General features: G+C 44.2%; 1 protein-coding gene and 1 pseudogene across 1 annotated transcript; one reads left to right on the plus strand and one right to left on the minus strand.

Moving 5' to 3' along the window:
- Positions 1-2,375: 2,375 nt before the first annotated feature.
- Positions 2,376-5,466, minus strand: LOC147441898 (pentatricopeptide repeat-containing protein At1g06140, mitochondrial-like). Its single transcript, XM_086528302.1, has one exon. The coding sequence runs from the start codon at positions 5,370-5,372 to the stop codon at positions 3,432-3,434; it is 1,941 nt and encodes a 646-aa protein (XP_086384428.1). The 5' UTR covers positions 5,373-5,466; the 3' UTR covers positions 2,376-3,431.
- A 152-nt stretch (positions 5,467-5,618) lies between these two features.
- On the plus strand, positions 5,619-6,062 carry LOC147441899 (putative pentatricopeptide repeat-containing protein At3g28640 pseudogene; annotated as a pseudogene).
- Positions 6,063-12,812: the final 6,750 nt, after the last annotated feature.

The following is a 12,812-nucleotide window of genomic DNA, read 5'->3' on the forward strand; positions in this document are numbered from 1 at the left end:
CGAGATTCATCAAGTTACTACTTAAGCCATGCCAAATATTGATTATACCATCATAGTATTCTTGTTATATTGATCTCATATGGATGTAGAATGGACATGAAGTCATAATTTTGGTGCAATTGTTGATGAAGCTAGTAACATTGAAAGACTCTTCCTTTCAATCAAAATGGCGTTCTTCATCTCATCAGTAGAAATGGTGTCCAAGACCAAATTGATGAGGCACTTTGTTGTGATCCCACGAGTGGGACAAGTATCTTCTTCTCAAGGAGTTTACTAAAGACAGCACAACTCCTCGTATGCAGAAGAAGATAAGTTTGAACATCATAGGAACAATCCCATAATTTGTTTTTCTTTTGGAAAAACAAATTAATATCTTACCCATACAGTACCCCACAATGTTTGTGAATAGAGGCTACAGTATTAGCAAGAAATAAGTACTATGGTATGATACAAGAGACCTGTGCGCCAAGAGCTTTGCCATAGATTAAGGCTCATCAAATATAAGAGCTGATGCATCAAAACTGTAAGGGCTGAAACCTGGCAAAATAGGGTAGGAAAAAACTCTTCTGAAGAGAGCAAAAAGCGCCCTAGCCAACTACCAAAAGAGAGGAGAGAAACAACCCAGCAGCCTCTGAAAATTCGGCACTTCGAAGCCCTTGAACAGGTATCTCCAATGGCAATAGCAAGTAGACTATGCGTCATCCCTGTAGATGTCACATTTGCATCAAAATCAATTGCTTTATGGATGCACTCTTTGAGCATATTGCGCTTTCATTCCATAGAGGTCCAAACATAAAGTTTTTCCCAGCCTTTCACTCCCTTTCCAATATTGTTTCATAATTCATTCTACTCACACAGTCTCACGTTGTTGGGAAGAACAGAAATCCCCAATGGCCTTCATTGGATGGGGAGTAAACTCTTAACGATGAATAGTGGGCAGGCGTACATCCCTTCAAATATCACTCCAAAGCTGATGATGTATGCATTAACCTGTTAAGTCTCCAATGTGCAAGGCTGATAGGAAACCGGACATATGCTGGTAAGTCACGCCATCTGCACGGGCCCAGGACCAGATAGCTATCACCCAAGTATATGAAGCCTGAAGGTGAAAGAGTACCCTCTTCTCCGTCAAAACCACCACAATGGAGCCATCACACATTCATCCCCATAATATATAGCCTCGTGCAAGGGACTAAATGAATGGTCTGCATGCTTGCTGCCCACCATGAAAAGCGTTTTATTTATGTTTTGAGAGCGAAATGTTTCGAGCATTGAAATGTTTACCTTGATTATCTAATACCAATTTCTGGAACGGAGCAAGAGGAGGCATGCCACTTGGCATCCGTTGATTTGAGGAAGTTAATTTTGGTGCGCAAAGTGAGTCAAAGCTATACTTAGCCGGGGGAGAGAGAGAGAGAGAGAGTGCTACTTGGCCAGGAAGCATTGCGCTGTTTTCAGCAAATGTTGCAGGCATGTGCCTCTACGCAAGATGCTGATAAGGGCACAAAAATTCAGAGGCTGTTGAAAAGAGATGCTGTACTTAGCAGTGCCTTTGTTGACATGTATGCCAAATGTGGTGTACTACATAAAGCACAACAAGTGCTTGAGGGGCTTCTTGTCATCTCTTCGAATTCCTTGATCGTGACCAGGAAGCTCTGCGTTGTTTTCAGCAAATGAGAAGCAATTACAGATGATGGCCCTACCTTGCCATTTGAATAGACCTCTCAAGACGAGCCATAATTTATAGAGATGCACGTGATGGCCCTACCTCGAGACAGTTGCGGGGATGGCATGCAGAGAGGTGGCTGTGACAAGAACTGCTTTCGAGTTACTAAAACCTGGCAGAGGATGTATATGCATGCGTAGGAGGAGCTCTTTTTCCCTTCGTGTGTTTTAACAGTAGACCAAAAATTCAAATCCTACATCTCATCCTATATAATCATCACTGATCAAGGCAACAATATTGTCTCCAGGAAGAGGGGAGCAAGAGTTTGCAGATGATCTCGAGCATGAGATATTGCCTCTGCATGTAAACCCTATTAGCAATTGCCTGGTCCTGAGGGCTTATATCAGTCATTAATGATTTTACAGTCTTGAAAATTTTAATGGCGATGACAGAATATGTGCTTTAAATTTATCATCGCCCATTGCTTCAGTGTAAATACCGGCAAATGCTTCAACTCTTGACCTAGATATATTTCTGGCAAGGCCTGCAGCCGCCTGATGCATGTTTCTGTGTCATAGCACAAAACTAGTATCAATGATTTACAGGGTGATGGGCTGTCAAGCAGGAAGTACAAGCACTATATTTTTACCATAAAAGTGCAGAGGAATGTACTTGCAGCAAATTAGAAAGAGAAGCTTTTAGAAGAACAGGCTAAAAAGTCTTGATTACAGAGAAAAAAATCTAAATACAAGCCTGAGATGTAGCTTGTACATTTCACAACTTCATGAGCTACAACTAATACACAACGTAGACCTTAATATGATCTCAGCACATCATATTTGCGCTTCAAATGTAGTTCAGGAAGCTTTCCATAAGTGTTTAACTTTTGCATCAGTACTAACGTAAATATCAGTATTCTGGTACTTTGTACACTGAAAATTGCATGCTGAACACTAACCAGCTTTTACTGCTAAGACAGGCCTGCATTCATGTCGAAGATGAAAAGCTGGTGCCTTTGAGGGCCTCAATGAAAGACTGGAATGTTGTGAGTTGAGTTGGGAGCAGGGCAAGGGCAAATGCATTTGTCGGCGAGCTTTGTCAAGACGCCAATCTGCCAATGCAACGGCCTGGCCACAAGTCAAATAATTGCCATTTACTGAATGCTTCACTAGCTTGCCGGTGCAGCCACTACCTGCAGCTGCATGCCGATCCAACTTGCAAGCATGAGTACAGTTACTAGAGCTAGCCGCTGATACAGAGTGACATATGAATGGTAGCTCCCATCCTTGCGGCGTGGGTCGAGACGAGCGGGCTGCCTCATTATCTACCTCTTGCTTCAACTGGCCACCGGCTCTCATGACATTGTGAAAGACCCGTAATGGAGTGCGTAAAAGGCGGCCCTTCTTTGCCAACAGGTCAGCAATGTCGTTGCCTCGGACACATGTATGCCCACCTACCCTTTTGCAGGTGAAACCCATGCCATTTCAATCACAAGATACTCTCATCCTTTCTACTCTTTCTACTCTTAAGGCTTCCCAAAATCCATCTATGCATGTTTCAGTATCATGTTTCGCTGTGCTCTGTCATAAGGCTGAAATGTTTCATTTTCGAACAACACCTCTGGAGGGTGAACTCTCATCATAAGACTAGAACCATTCATAGTGGAACAACATGTTTTGTGGGTGAAACACGTCGGACTTGAAATGTTCGGCGGTGAAACTGCTACGATGGACATGAGGGATCCCAAGGCTTCAGTTTTCTTACATCAAACTACCACCTCAAGCATCTTCAATCCTTCATTGTCCATTCTCAGGGCCTGATTACTTTTAGCATCATTGTGCATGCCAACAGCTGCGTAAAGATCAGCCATCAGGAGATAAGCTGCGGTATTCTCTCTATCGAACTGTATTGCATGCTCAAATGCCCATCTCCCCACATTCACATCTCCCCATTTTCGACAAGCACCCAGAAGGATTGACCAGACCTCCAGATTATCAGAAAATGGCATCCCCTGAATCACTCCCACTGCCTTGTCAATGTGTCCAGAACGCCCGAAAAGATCGACCATGCAAGCGTAGTGCTCCAGGTCCGGCTTGATGCCATACTTCTTACTCAGAAGTGTAAAATAAAGGTGGCCATCATGTACTCGTCCCGAGTGACTACAAGCATTAAGCAAACTAGAAAATATGACTGCATCCGGAAAGAGGCCCTCCTGCTGCATCTGTTCAAGACAAGTCACAGCTTGTTCACACTGGCCCTGTTGAGCATATCCCATAATTAAGGCCGACCACGTGCTAATATCCCGTAACAGAAGCTCATCTAGCACTTTCTGTGCTTGTGCAAGAGCACCACACTTGGCATACATATCCACTAAAGCAGTGTCAAGCAGAAAATTGCTTCCCAGCAAACCTTGTCTAGCAATCTCATCATGAATTTGCTTCCCCTTTGCAACCGCTCCTAAAGCACCACAGGCCTTTAAGATGGAAGTAAAGGTTACTTCGTTGGGAGCAAGTCCCCCGCCTTGCATCTGTTCAAAAGTTTTCAATGCTTGCTCGCCCTGACCGTGTTGAGCATATCCTTCTATAAGTGCTGACCACGACGTGACATCCCGGTGAGGAAGATTCTCAAAGACTTGTTGTGCTTTAACAAGGACTCCACACTTGGCGTACATATCCACCAAGGCAGTACCAAGCACAAAATCATTGGCCAGCAATCCTTGTCTCGAAATCTCATTATGAATACACTCACCCTTGTCTTTTGCCCCCATGTCACCACATGCTTTCAAGATGCAAGCATAGGTCTTTGCATCAGGAAAAAGGCCCTCAGATTGCATTTGCTCATAGCATGCATATGCTTGCACGGCCTCCCCCTGTTGAGCATATCCTGTGATTAAAGCAGACCACGTGATAACATTCCGCGAAGAAAGATTCTGAAAAACTTGCCGAGCTTTTGCAAGAGCGCCGCATTTAGCATACATGTCTACAAGTGCGGTTCCAAGCATGACGTCATTTTCCAGCAATCCCTGATGAACGACTTCGTCGTGAACTCTCTCCCCCTTGTCAGCTGCTCCTATAGAGCCATAGGCTTTCAATATGGAAGTAAAGGTCACCGCATCTGGAGACAGGCCTGCACGTTGCATCTTCTCGAAGCAATCCACTGCCTCCTTGCCCAGCCCCTGTTGGGCGTAAGCAGAGATAAGGGCGGTCCAAGAGAACAAATTCCTGCTTATATGTAACTCAAGCAACTCTTTTGCTTTGGAAAGTGCCCCACATTTTGCATACATGGTGACTAAAGCATCTGAGCACTTCTCAAGCAAACCCATCTTCGTGATGTCATCGTGTACTTTAGTGCCTTTGCGCAGATCTTTGTTCTTGGCACAATTCCGCAATATGGTGACAAAAGCAGTAGCATCCGGTGGAAGTGCATGATCGTTACAACGGTTGCCATCTTGAGCAAATCCATTCCTTGCAGGCTCTTCATCGAGCCAAGAAGGGGTGAACCAACTATCAAAACACAGAGAATCCATGGTGATGACGTGTTCGAAAGAAGGGAAAGCCATAAAATGGCAGGACCTCTGTGTAGAGAGCCCTTGACATCGCCATTCTTCCGAGTTCCTGGCTTTCTCAAGGGTGCCTTCAGATGTCTTGAGCTTGTTCTCTTCCATCATTCCGAGGTACCATAGCTGGCCGTGAGTTCCTGCCATCATTCCTTCATTCTTTGGTTGTCAAATGCATGGCGCGCGCGCACTCGCGCGAATGCCTGATCTAATATGCCTCTCTCTCTCTCTCTCTCTCTCTCTCTCGTCATTGATTCAAAAATAAAAATTATTTTAAAACATATTAAGTGCATAAGTGAAGGGTGAGTTTAAGAAATGAAAAGATAGATGAAGGTGGAAAGTCAAAAGACGAATGAAGGTGGAAAGTCGTTCATCAGGGATTGCTGGAACGCCCTGATGGGGTTGGGCAAGGAGGTGGTGGATTGCTTCGAGAAGATGCAACGTGCAGACCTGTCTCTAGATGCGGTGACCTTTACTTCCATATTGAAAGCCTATGGCTCTATAGGAGCAACTGACAAGGGGGAGAGAGTTCACGAAGAAGTCGTTCATCAGGGATTGCTGGAAAATGACGTCATTCTTGGAACCGCACTTGTAGACATGTATGCTAAATGCGGCGCTCTTGCAAAAGCTCGGCAAGTTTTTCAGAATCTTTCTTCGCAAAATGTTATCACGTGGTCTGCTTTAATCACAGGATATGGTCAACAGGGGGAGGCTATGCAAGCATATGCATGCTATGAGAAAATGCGGTCTGAGGGCCTTTTTCCTGATGCAAAGACCTATGCCTGCATCTTGAAAGCATGTGGTGACATGGGGGGGCATGGGGGCAAAAGACAAGGGTGAGTGTATTTTGGCATGCCCAAAGAGAAAAGCCATAATATTGCTTTATCTTTTGGACTGAAGTGAGGCACCAAAATAGCTTCGCAACCAGCGCCTCATTTTTAAGTGGGAGATTGACAATTTAAAGATGTGAAGGACTCTCTCTCTCTCTCTCTCTCTCTCTCTCTCTCTCTCTCTCTCTCTCTCTCTCTCTCTCTCTCTCTCTCTTCCTGCAAAATAAGGTGTGGTAGTGCACTCTCTCCTTTTTTGTAGAATGAAGTGTGCAAAGGTTACACAGGCCTCATGTTTTTTTCATCACTTGTTCAAAGAGCAAGTCTATGCAAAAGAATTATTGTAGACTTATTTAGCATTGTGTCTTCTCACTGGCATGGTTCGGGTTTCAATTTGGAGCCTTAATGATTGAGAAAACCCAGTTTATGCAATTTCCTTAATTAGTAGTTTACATGAGGATAACTACAAAAGTTTGAGAGGAAATTTACATGAAAAGATTTTGGATTTAGTCTATCTTGCCTCTATAATTTTCTGATCTAGAAAACTGGCAAATTGAGAGAGAGAGAGAGAGAGAGAGAGAGAGAGAGAGAGAGAGAGAAATTGATTAGTAATGTAGGAGACAGCTGTGAATATACAAGTTATATCCAAGGTCATTTGGAAGCGAGGAAGGAGATGGAGGTGGAGGTGGAGTAGCCCAGCACCACGCCATCCTCCCGCAATGCAATTGTGGGGAGAACACCCATATTATGGCCTTCATATATCATGCACCACCGCACGGACAATTGCACTCTGCAGTACCTCAGCACCATGTGGCAGCACCATCCGCGTCCTCTCTCTCTCTCTCTCTCTCTCTCTCTCTCTCTCTCTCTCTCGTACCTTTATAGGTAGAAGACAACAGATACGAGAAGTTGTTGTCTCGCTCTGCGAGTCACGACCTTCCACTTCTCCTCGTCAACCGATAGACAAATTCCTAGCATGGAAATTTTCACAAATTGGCAATTTCTCCACGTGGAGGGATCTGATCCATACATTTTAAGCAAATCTCTTTCGCGAGGTTGCAAGCCTAATCTTTTGCTCAGCGTAGAGGGCATGCTTGCAATGCACTTGGCATTTGGGGTTGAAGAAGAGGAAAGATAGGGGTGGGGAAAGCCAAACATTAGAGCTAGGTGAGCATTGGGATCCAAACAAGGCAACACTTGGCATTCATGTTCAAGGCAAATATGAGCATGATGACGCATATTCCAAAGTGTGGAGCCATGTGCAAATGAGGGATCCTTCTCACTCCAATGCTGGTAATGTATCGTTAACCTCCACACACAATTCTCCTCTGTCGAGTGATGAACTACATCGATGGAAGAATTTTACCATCGAGAATGGGTACCTACCCCACAAGGGGAGAGTTTGTGTACCGACGGACATCGACATTTGGCGCCAAATTCTTTATGAATATCATGACAGTCCAAGTGCAGGGCACCAGGGTATTAAAAAGACTTATGATCTCGTACGATGACAATTTTACTGACCAGGTTTACATGGCTTTGTTCAAGATTATGTCTTGCACTGCCAAAAATGTCAAGTTAACAAAGCAGAGCACCTGAAGGCAGGAGGACTCTTACATCCTTTAGAGATTTCCAATGGGAAATGGGAAAGTATCTCTATGGATTTTATTGTGGGTTACCAACCACTGTACGAGGTCATGACTCAGTATGGGTGATCATAGACCGGTTGACTAAACTATGTAAGTTTATTCCAATCAAATCAACGATTAAGACTCCAAAATTAGCCAAGTTATTTGTGGACAATCTATACAGGTTGTATGGCTTGCCAAGTAACATTCTGAGTGATCGTGATCCCAAGTTTAACAATCATTTTTGGAGGGCTGTGTTTAAACGATTGGATACACAACTCAACCTTAGTACGACCGATAATCCAGAAACGGATGGTCAGACTGAACGAGTTAACCAAGTGCTAGAGGATATGCTATGCGCATACGTTAGCAAGAAACAAACAGACTGGGAAGAATACCTACCTCTTCTTGAGTTCGCTTAAAACAGTGCTAAGCATGTCACGACTGGATTTAGTCCTTTCATACTCATGTATGGTTTTCAACCTAGGTCACCCACTATTATGGTGGGGTTGGCAACCGAAAAACTCCAGCAGGTTAAGAATTTTCTCCAAGACCATATGGATATGCTGAAACTCGTTCGTCAAAATGTCTGACAAGCACAGGATCCGTATAAGAAGTACACTGATGAGAAACGTCGGCAAGTTACCTTTGAGGAAGGGAAACAAGATATTGTGGCCCTTTCAAAATTCTCAAGTGAGTTGGTGATTGTGCCTACAAATTATCGTTACCCACACACTCTTGTGTACATCCGGTGTTTCATGTGAGCCGTTTACGTAAGCGACTACATGGGGATGGCAATGTCATTGACCAATAGATTCTGATTGATTTCGTTGAACCTCCTACCCCACCGCATGAACCTGAACGAATTCTTGACTATCATGATTTACGTATGCGTCATCATGTACGTCCACAAGCTTTAATCAAGTGGAAAGATCGACTTGAAGAAGGTGCCACTTGAGAAAACATTAGTGCTCTTAAGAAGCACTTTCCCACTTTTGTTTTTTAGGACGAAAACTCTTCCTTAAGGGGGGAGTAATGTCAGGACAAGGGCAAGGCCAGGGAGTCACGGACTATGGCCAGGGGCCAGGTTAGGCAATGTGGACAGCGGATCCATCTAGGACAAGATGCTAGGAGCCTGCCTTTATAAGGGGAGGTTGGGAGGAGGATCTCAAGGTCTAGCTACCCTAGGCCTTATATGTAAGAAAGCTTTATATGGGTTGAAGCAATCTCCTTGTGCTTGGTATGAGAAAGATGACACTCACTTGGTCGAATGAGGTAATAGTCCAACAGAATGCACATTGTATGTGAAGCGTGAGGGTGATGTACTTCTCACTGTGGTTCTTTATGTGGATGATTTGTTGATCACTGGACCAAAAGAGAGACATATTGCTGAACTTAAGGCTAATTTAAATGCTACTTTCAAGATGAAAGATTTGGGGCTGTTGCATCATTACTTGGGTATACAATTTAAGCAGTGTGATAGTGGTATCGCCTTGTGTCAAAAAAGTTACATAGATACATTGCTATGTAAGTTTGGACTTGAGGATTGCAAACCGATTGCCACTCCATGGAAATAGGTTTGAAATTGAGTCTTCATGATACTGGTGATCCTGCAGATGTCAGTCTTTACTAAACTGCTATTGGATGCCTCATTTATATATGCAACACAAAGCCATGTATTTAGTTTGCAGTCTCACAAGTTAACAGATTTATGCATAGCCCAGGGTCTAAGCATTGACAGGTTGTCAAGAGGATTTGCACTACTTGAATGGCACTTTACATCTTGGCTTGTTTTTCCCAAGGGGGGGATCATTGCCGCCAAAATTACATGCTTTTTTGGACTCAAATTGGGCTGGTTGTTTTGACACGCGACTGTCCACAAGTGGTTTTTGTTTCATGCTTGGAAGTTCATGTATATCATGGTTGAGCAAGAAGCAACCTACTCTGGCCACTCCCAGTTGTGAGGCTAAGTACATGGCAATCTTCATAGCTACGATTGAGTGTGTATGGCCTAGATGCCTTATGGGGCTGATTTGGGTGTTGGACAGGACACAACCACCACTATCTACATTGACAGTTGCGAGGAACCCAGTTTTTCATGCTCGCACAAAGCACATTGAGGTGCATTACCACTATGTCAGGGTGTGTTAAACAGTGTGTAATAGTAGCTCTGTTAGTTGCAAGTAGGTAGGTTAGGTGTGTGTGTGTGTGTGTGTGTGTGTGTGCACGAGCGCGGCGCGGCGACCTTATCCAAAAATAAATAAATAAATAAATAAATAAATAAATTATTTAAAAGGAAGGACTGGGATCGGGAACATTCTCCAAGCCCAAGACCAAACGCTGTGCTATAAAGCACACCACAACCCCATGAGCGATATGCCCGTTTCAAGCTATCACACGCTTTAATCCAAAAACCAATCGTAAAAAGACTTTGAAAAACATCAAAAAACGAGTGAAAACGGGGTGCAAAACGCCCAAAAAATCAAGCGGTTAACCTTCAAGGGTATTCGCCGATGCTTGTAGGGTGCCAAAGGCACATGCATCTGCGTTCTGGTTGTGTGCTACAGGCCGAGCAACTAGCGAGCACTTCGACTTACACGGGTTCTCAATACCCACCTACCTTAGGTTCCAAGCCCTCGGCGGGGACCCAAGGTAGTACAACCCAAGACCCAAACATGGCGGCTAGTGACTCTTCATTTGACTACAATATTATGGAAGGGCATCTGGGCCCCCACAACCTGGATCTAGTGTGTTTAGGTACTTTATAGAAACCTTTAGTAGAGCTACTGGCTTTGAACCTGCGGCTAGTGAAGTTAACGAAGGTGAGGGAGAGGTAGATTCTCCTTTGGTATCTCAGGGGGAGACTATACTCCCCAAGAGTGTCCACGTCGATATCTTGCCCCCTGCTTTGATGGAAAACCCTACAAAGCAATCACCCCCCGAAGTTCTACTACCCGATGGTAGGAGTCTTGCGGAGGTGCAAGAAGTTGAGCGCTATATGCAAGCTGCTAGGGAGAGGGAAATGGAGAGTTTCCTAGAACAACACCGAGCCATAAAGGGAAAGACCCTTGGGACAACAGGCATAGCAATCAAGCAACCGAGTGCTCTTGAGTTAGTAGGCAATGTGGGTCAAACTGTGGGGAACAACAATGCTTCCACATCAAGGGAAACCTCTAATACGCCGGGCCTAGAAGGGTTATTTCTCAACAAAAATTGAGAATATGACCTACAAACTGAAACCTTGACTAACTTGTACACGAGTTACACAAATCATATAGGTTGGTTAGAAGTTGTACAATCTACTTCTAGTGCCACAAGTCTAGAGGAGCGACAACAGATGGTCTGCAATGTCATCCATAGCATCATCCAATCGGAGAGGCAAAACCAAGGGATTAACATTCCAACGAGCCTTATGAGATTCTTGGATACGGGCAAGGCCAGACAACCGGAGTTTCGGTACAGTCTGAAGTAGTTTTACTTTCACAAATCTAGCTCATCTTTCCCTTGATGACACCATGGATACCATGCCTACCCCAACGATGGGCATGCCAAGAAACACGCCATGGACCTCATTTGTTAGTAAAGCACCACAACATGGTAGCTCAATGCCTGCAACAGTACCTACAAGTTTGTACCAATCGTATACATCTATGGACCCTCATACTCATGTAGCCCCTACCCCTCCCATTGTTTCAAAACTTATGCTCCACAACCACAACAACCAAGCTCTTATTTCAATGGGACCATACCGGCTAGCATTAGCATGTCACATCCGATGTCTGCTATGCCTAGGGCCACACATACGAACTTTGGGCCACCACATGGCACAACACCGTACCAAACTTGGAACCTAAGGGCTTCCTATGCGCCAAGCCCAATGCCAATACCTACTCCACATGTAGTCTTTGGAGCACCTTCACCCACGGTGCCTACTCACTTAGATGACTTAGCAACATTTGCTCAAGCTATCGGTCGATCTATTGCTGAGAATATGCATAACACGCCTGATAGAGATCCTAGAAGTAAGGCAATATAAATAGCCAAGCTCACACAAAAATTTAGTGGAGACGGGGATGTGAGAAATCATATCGAAGTGTTTGAACAAATATGTGATTCTCTAGGAGAACACAATGACCTGCATAAGAGTAATGCTTTAAGCCTAACCTTAACTGGGAAGGATGGGGATTGGTATAGAACCCTAAGGGTGGAAGAAAAACAATGACCTGCATAAAAGTAATGCTTTAAGCCTAACCTTAACTGGGAAGGATGGGGATTGGTATAGAACCCTAAGGGTGGAAGAAAAACGATTTACCCTACTCTTAGGAGACTGTCCTTAAAAGAATACATACAAGAGGGCACTAGTGCTTTGGGGTGTAGCCTCTCAACTCCAGAAAGCCCAACGAGAGGAAGGAGAGTCGGTGAGAGACTTTATTAGTCGCTTGAAGCATTTGAATTCTCGTTGTAATCCAAATGATCCCTTCAATAATAATCAATTGCTTGATAAATTCATTAGGGGATTACGACATGAGGATATCTACAATGGCCTAGTCATTAGAGGTATCACCACTTGGGAAGCAGTCACCACCAATGCGATCCAATTGGAGGATAATTTAATGATTCAAGGAGAAACAGTGTCTGTTGAGCCTAAATCTACTAGCTTGCAAGCATCGGGGCATCATCCAATGACCCTAAATCCTATTGCAGAGGAGCCAAAGATATATGAGATGACTTTAGCAGATCTCACCAAGGCCATTCAAGAGAGTCTTAGAGACAATCGTGCTCCACAAAACAATCATACATATCCAAGAAGGGAGCAACAATGGTGCTCAATATACTATGGTCCGCATAGTACCAGTGAATGCCCTACTTTTAGAGTAAAATTCAATGGGAAAATGCAATGCCTATGGGAGGATCATCATCAAGCTAAGGATTGCATAGTATTTAAGCGTGTGATGGCCAATATACCAACCTTGGCATGGACACACACCTCGAGTGCCTACATTGATGCCGGCCCCACCTCTTGAACAAACATCACAACACATGGTCCCTAGGGCCCAAAATGTTCAAACAACACCCTTACCACCTCCAGTTCTAGGACCGCAACCACCACATCCGAGAATCACGTATATGAATCA

This window comes from Adiantum capillus-veneris, chromosome 14 (genome assembly GCF_014529385.1).
Source record: "Adiantum capillus-veneris isolate H3 chromosome 14, ASM1452938v2, whole genome shotgun sequence".
NCBI lineage: Eukaryota > Viridiplantae > Streptophyta > Polypodiopsida > Polypodiales > Pteridaceae > Adiantum > Adiantum capillus-veneris.

What these genes read in the sequence shown, in the direction of transcription:
- LOC147441898 (XM_086528302.1), bottom strand. Translation starts at nt 5,372, where the DNA reads ATGATGGCAGGAACTCACGGCCAGCTATGGTACCTCGGAATGATGGAA.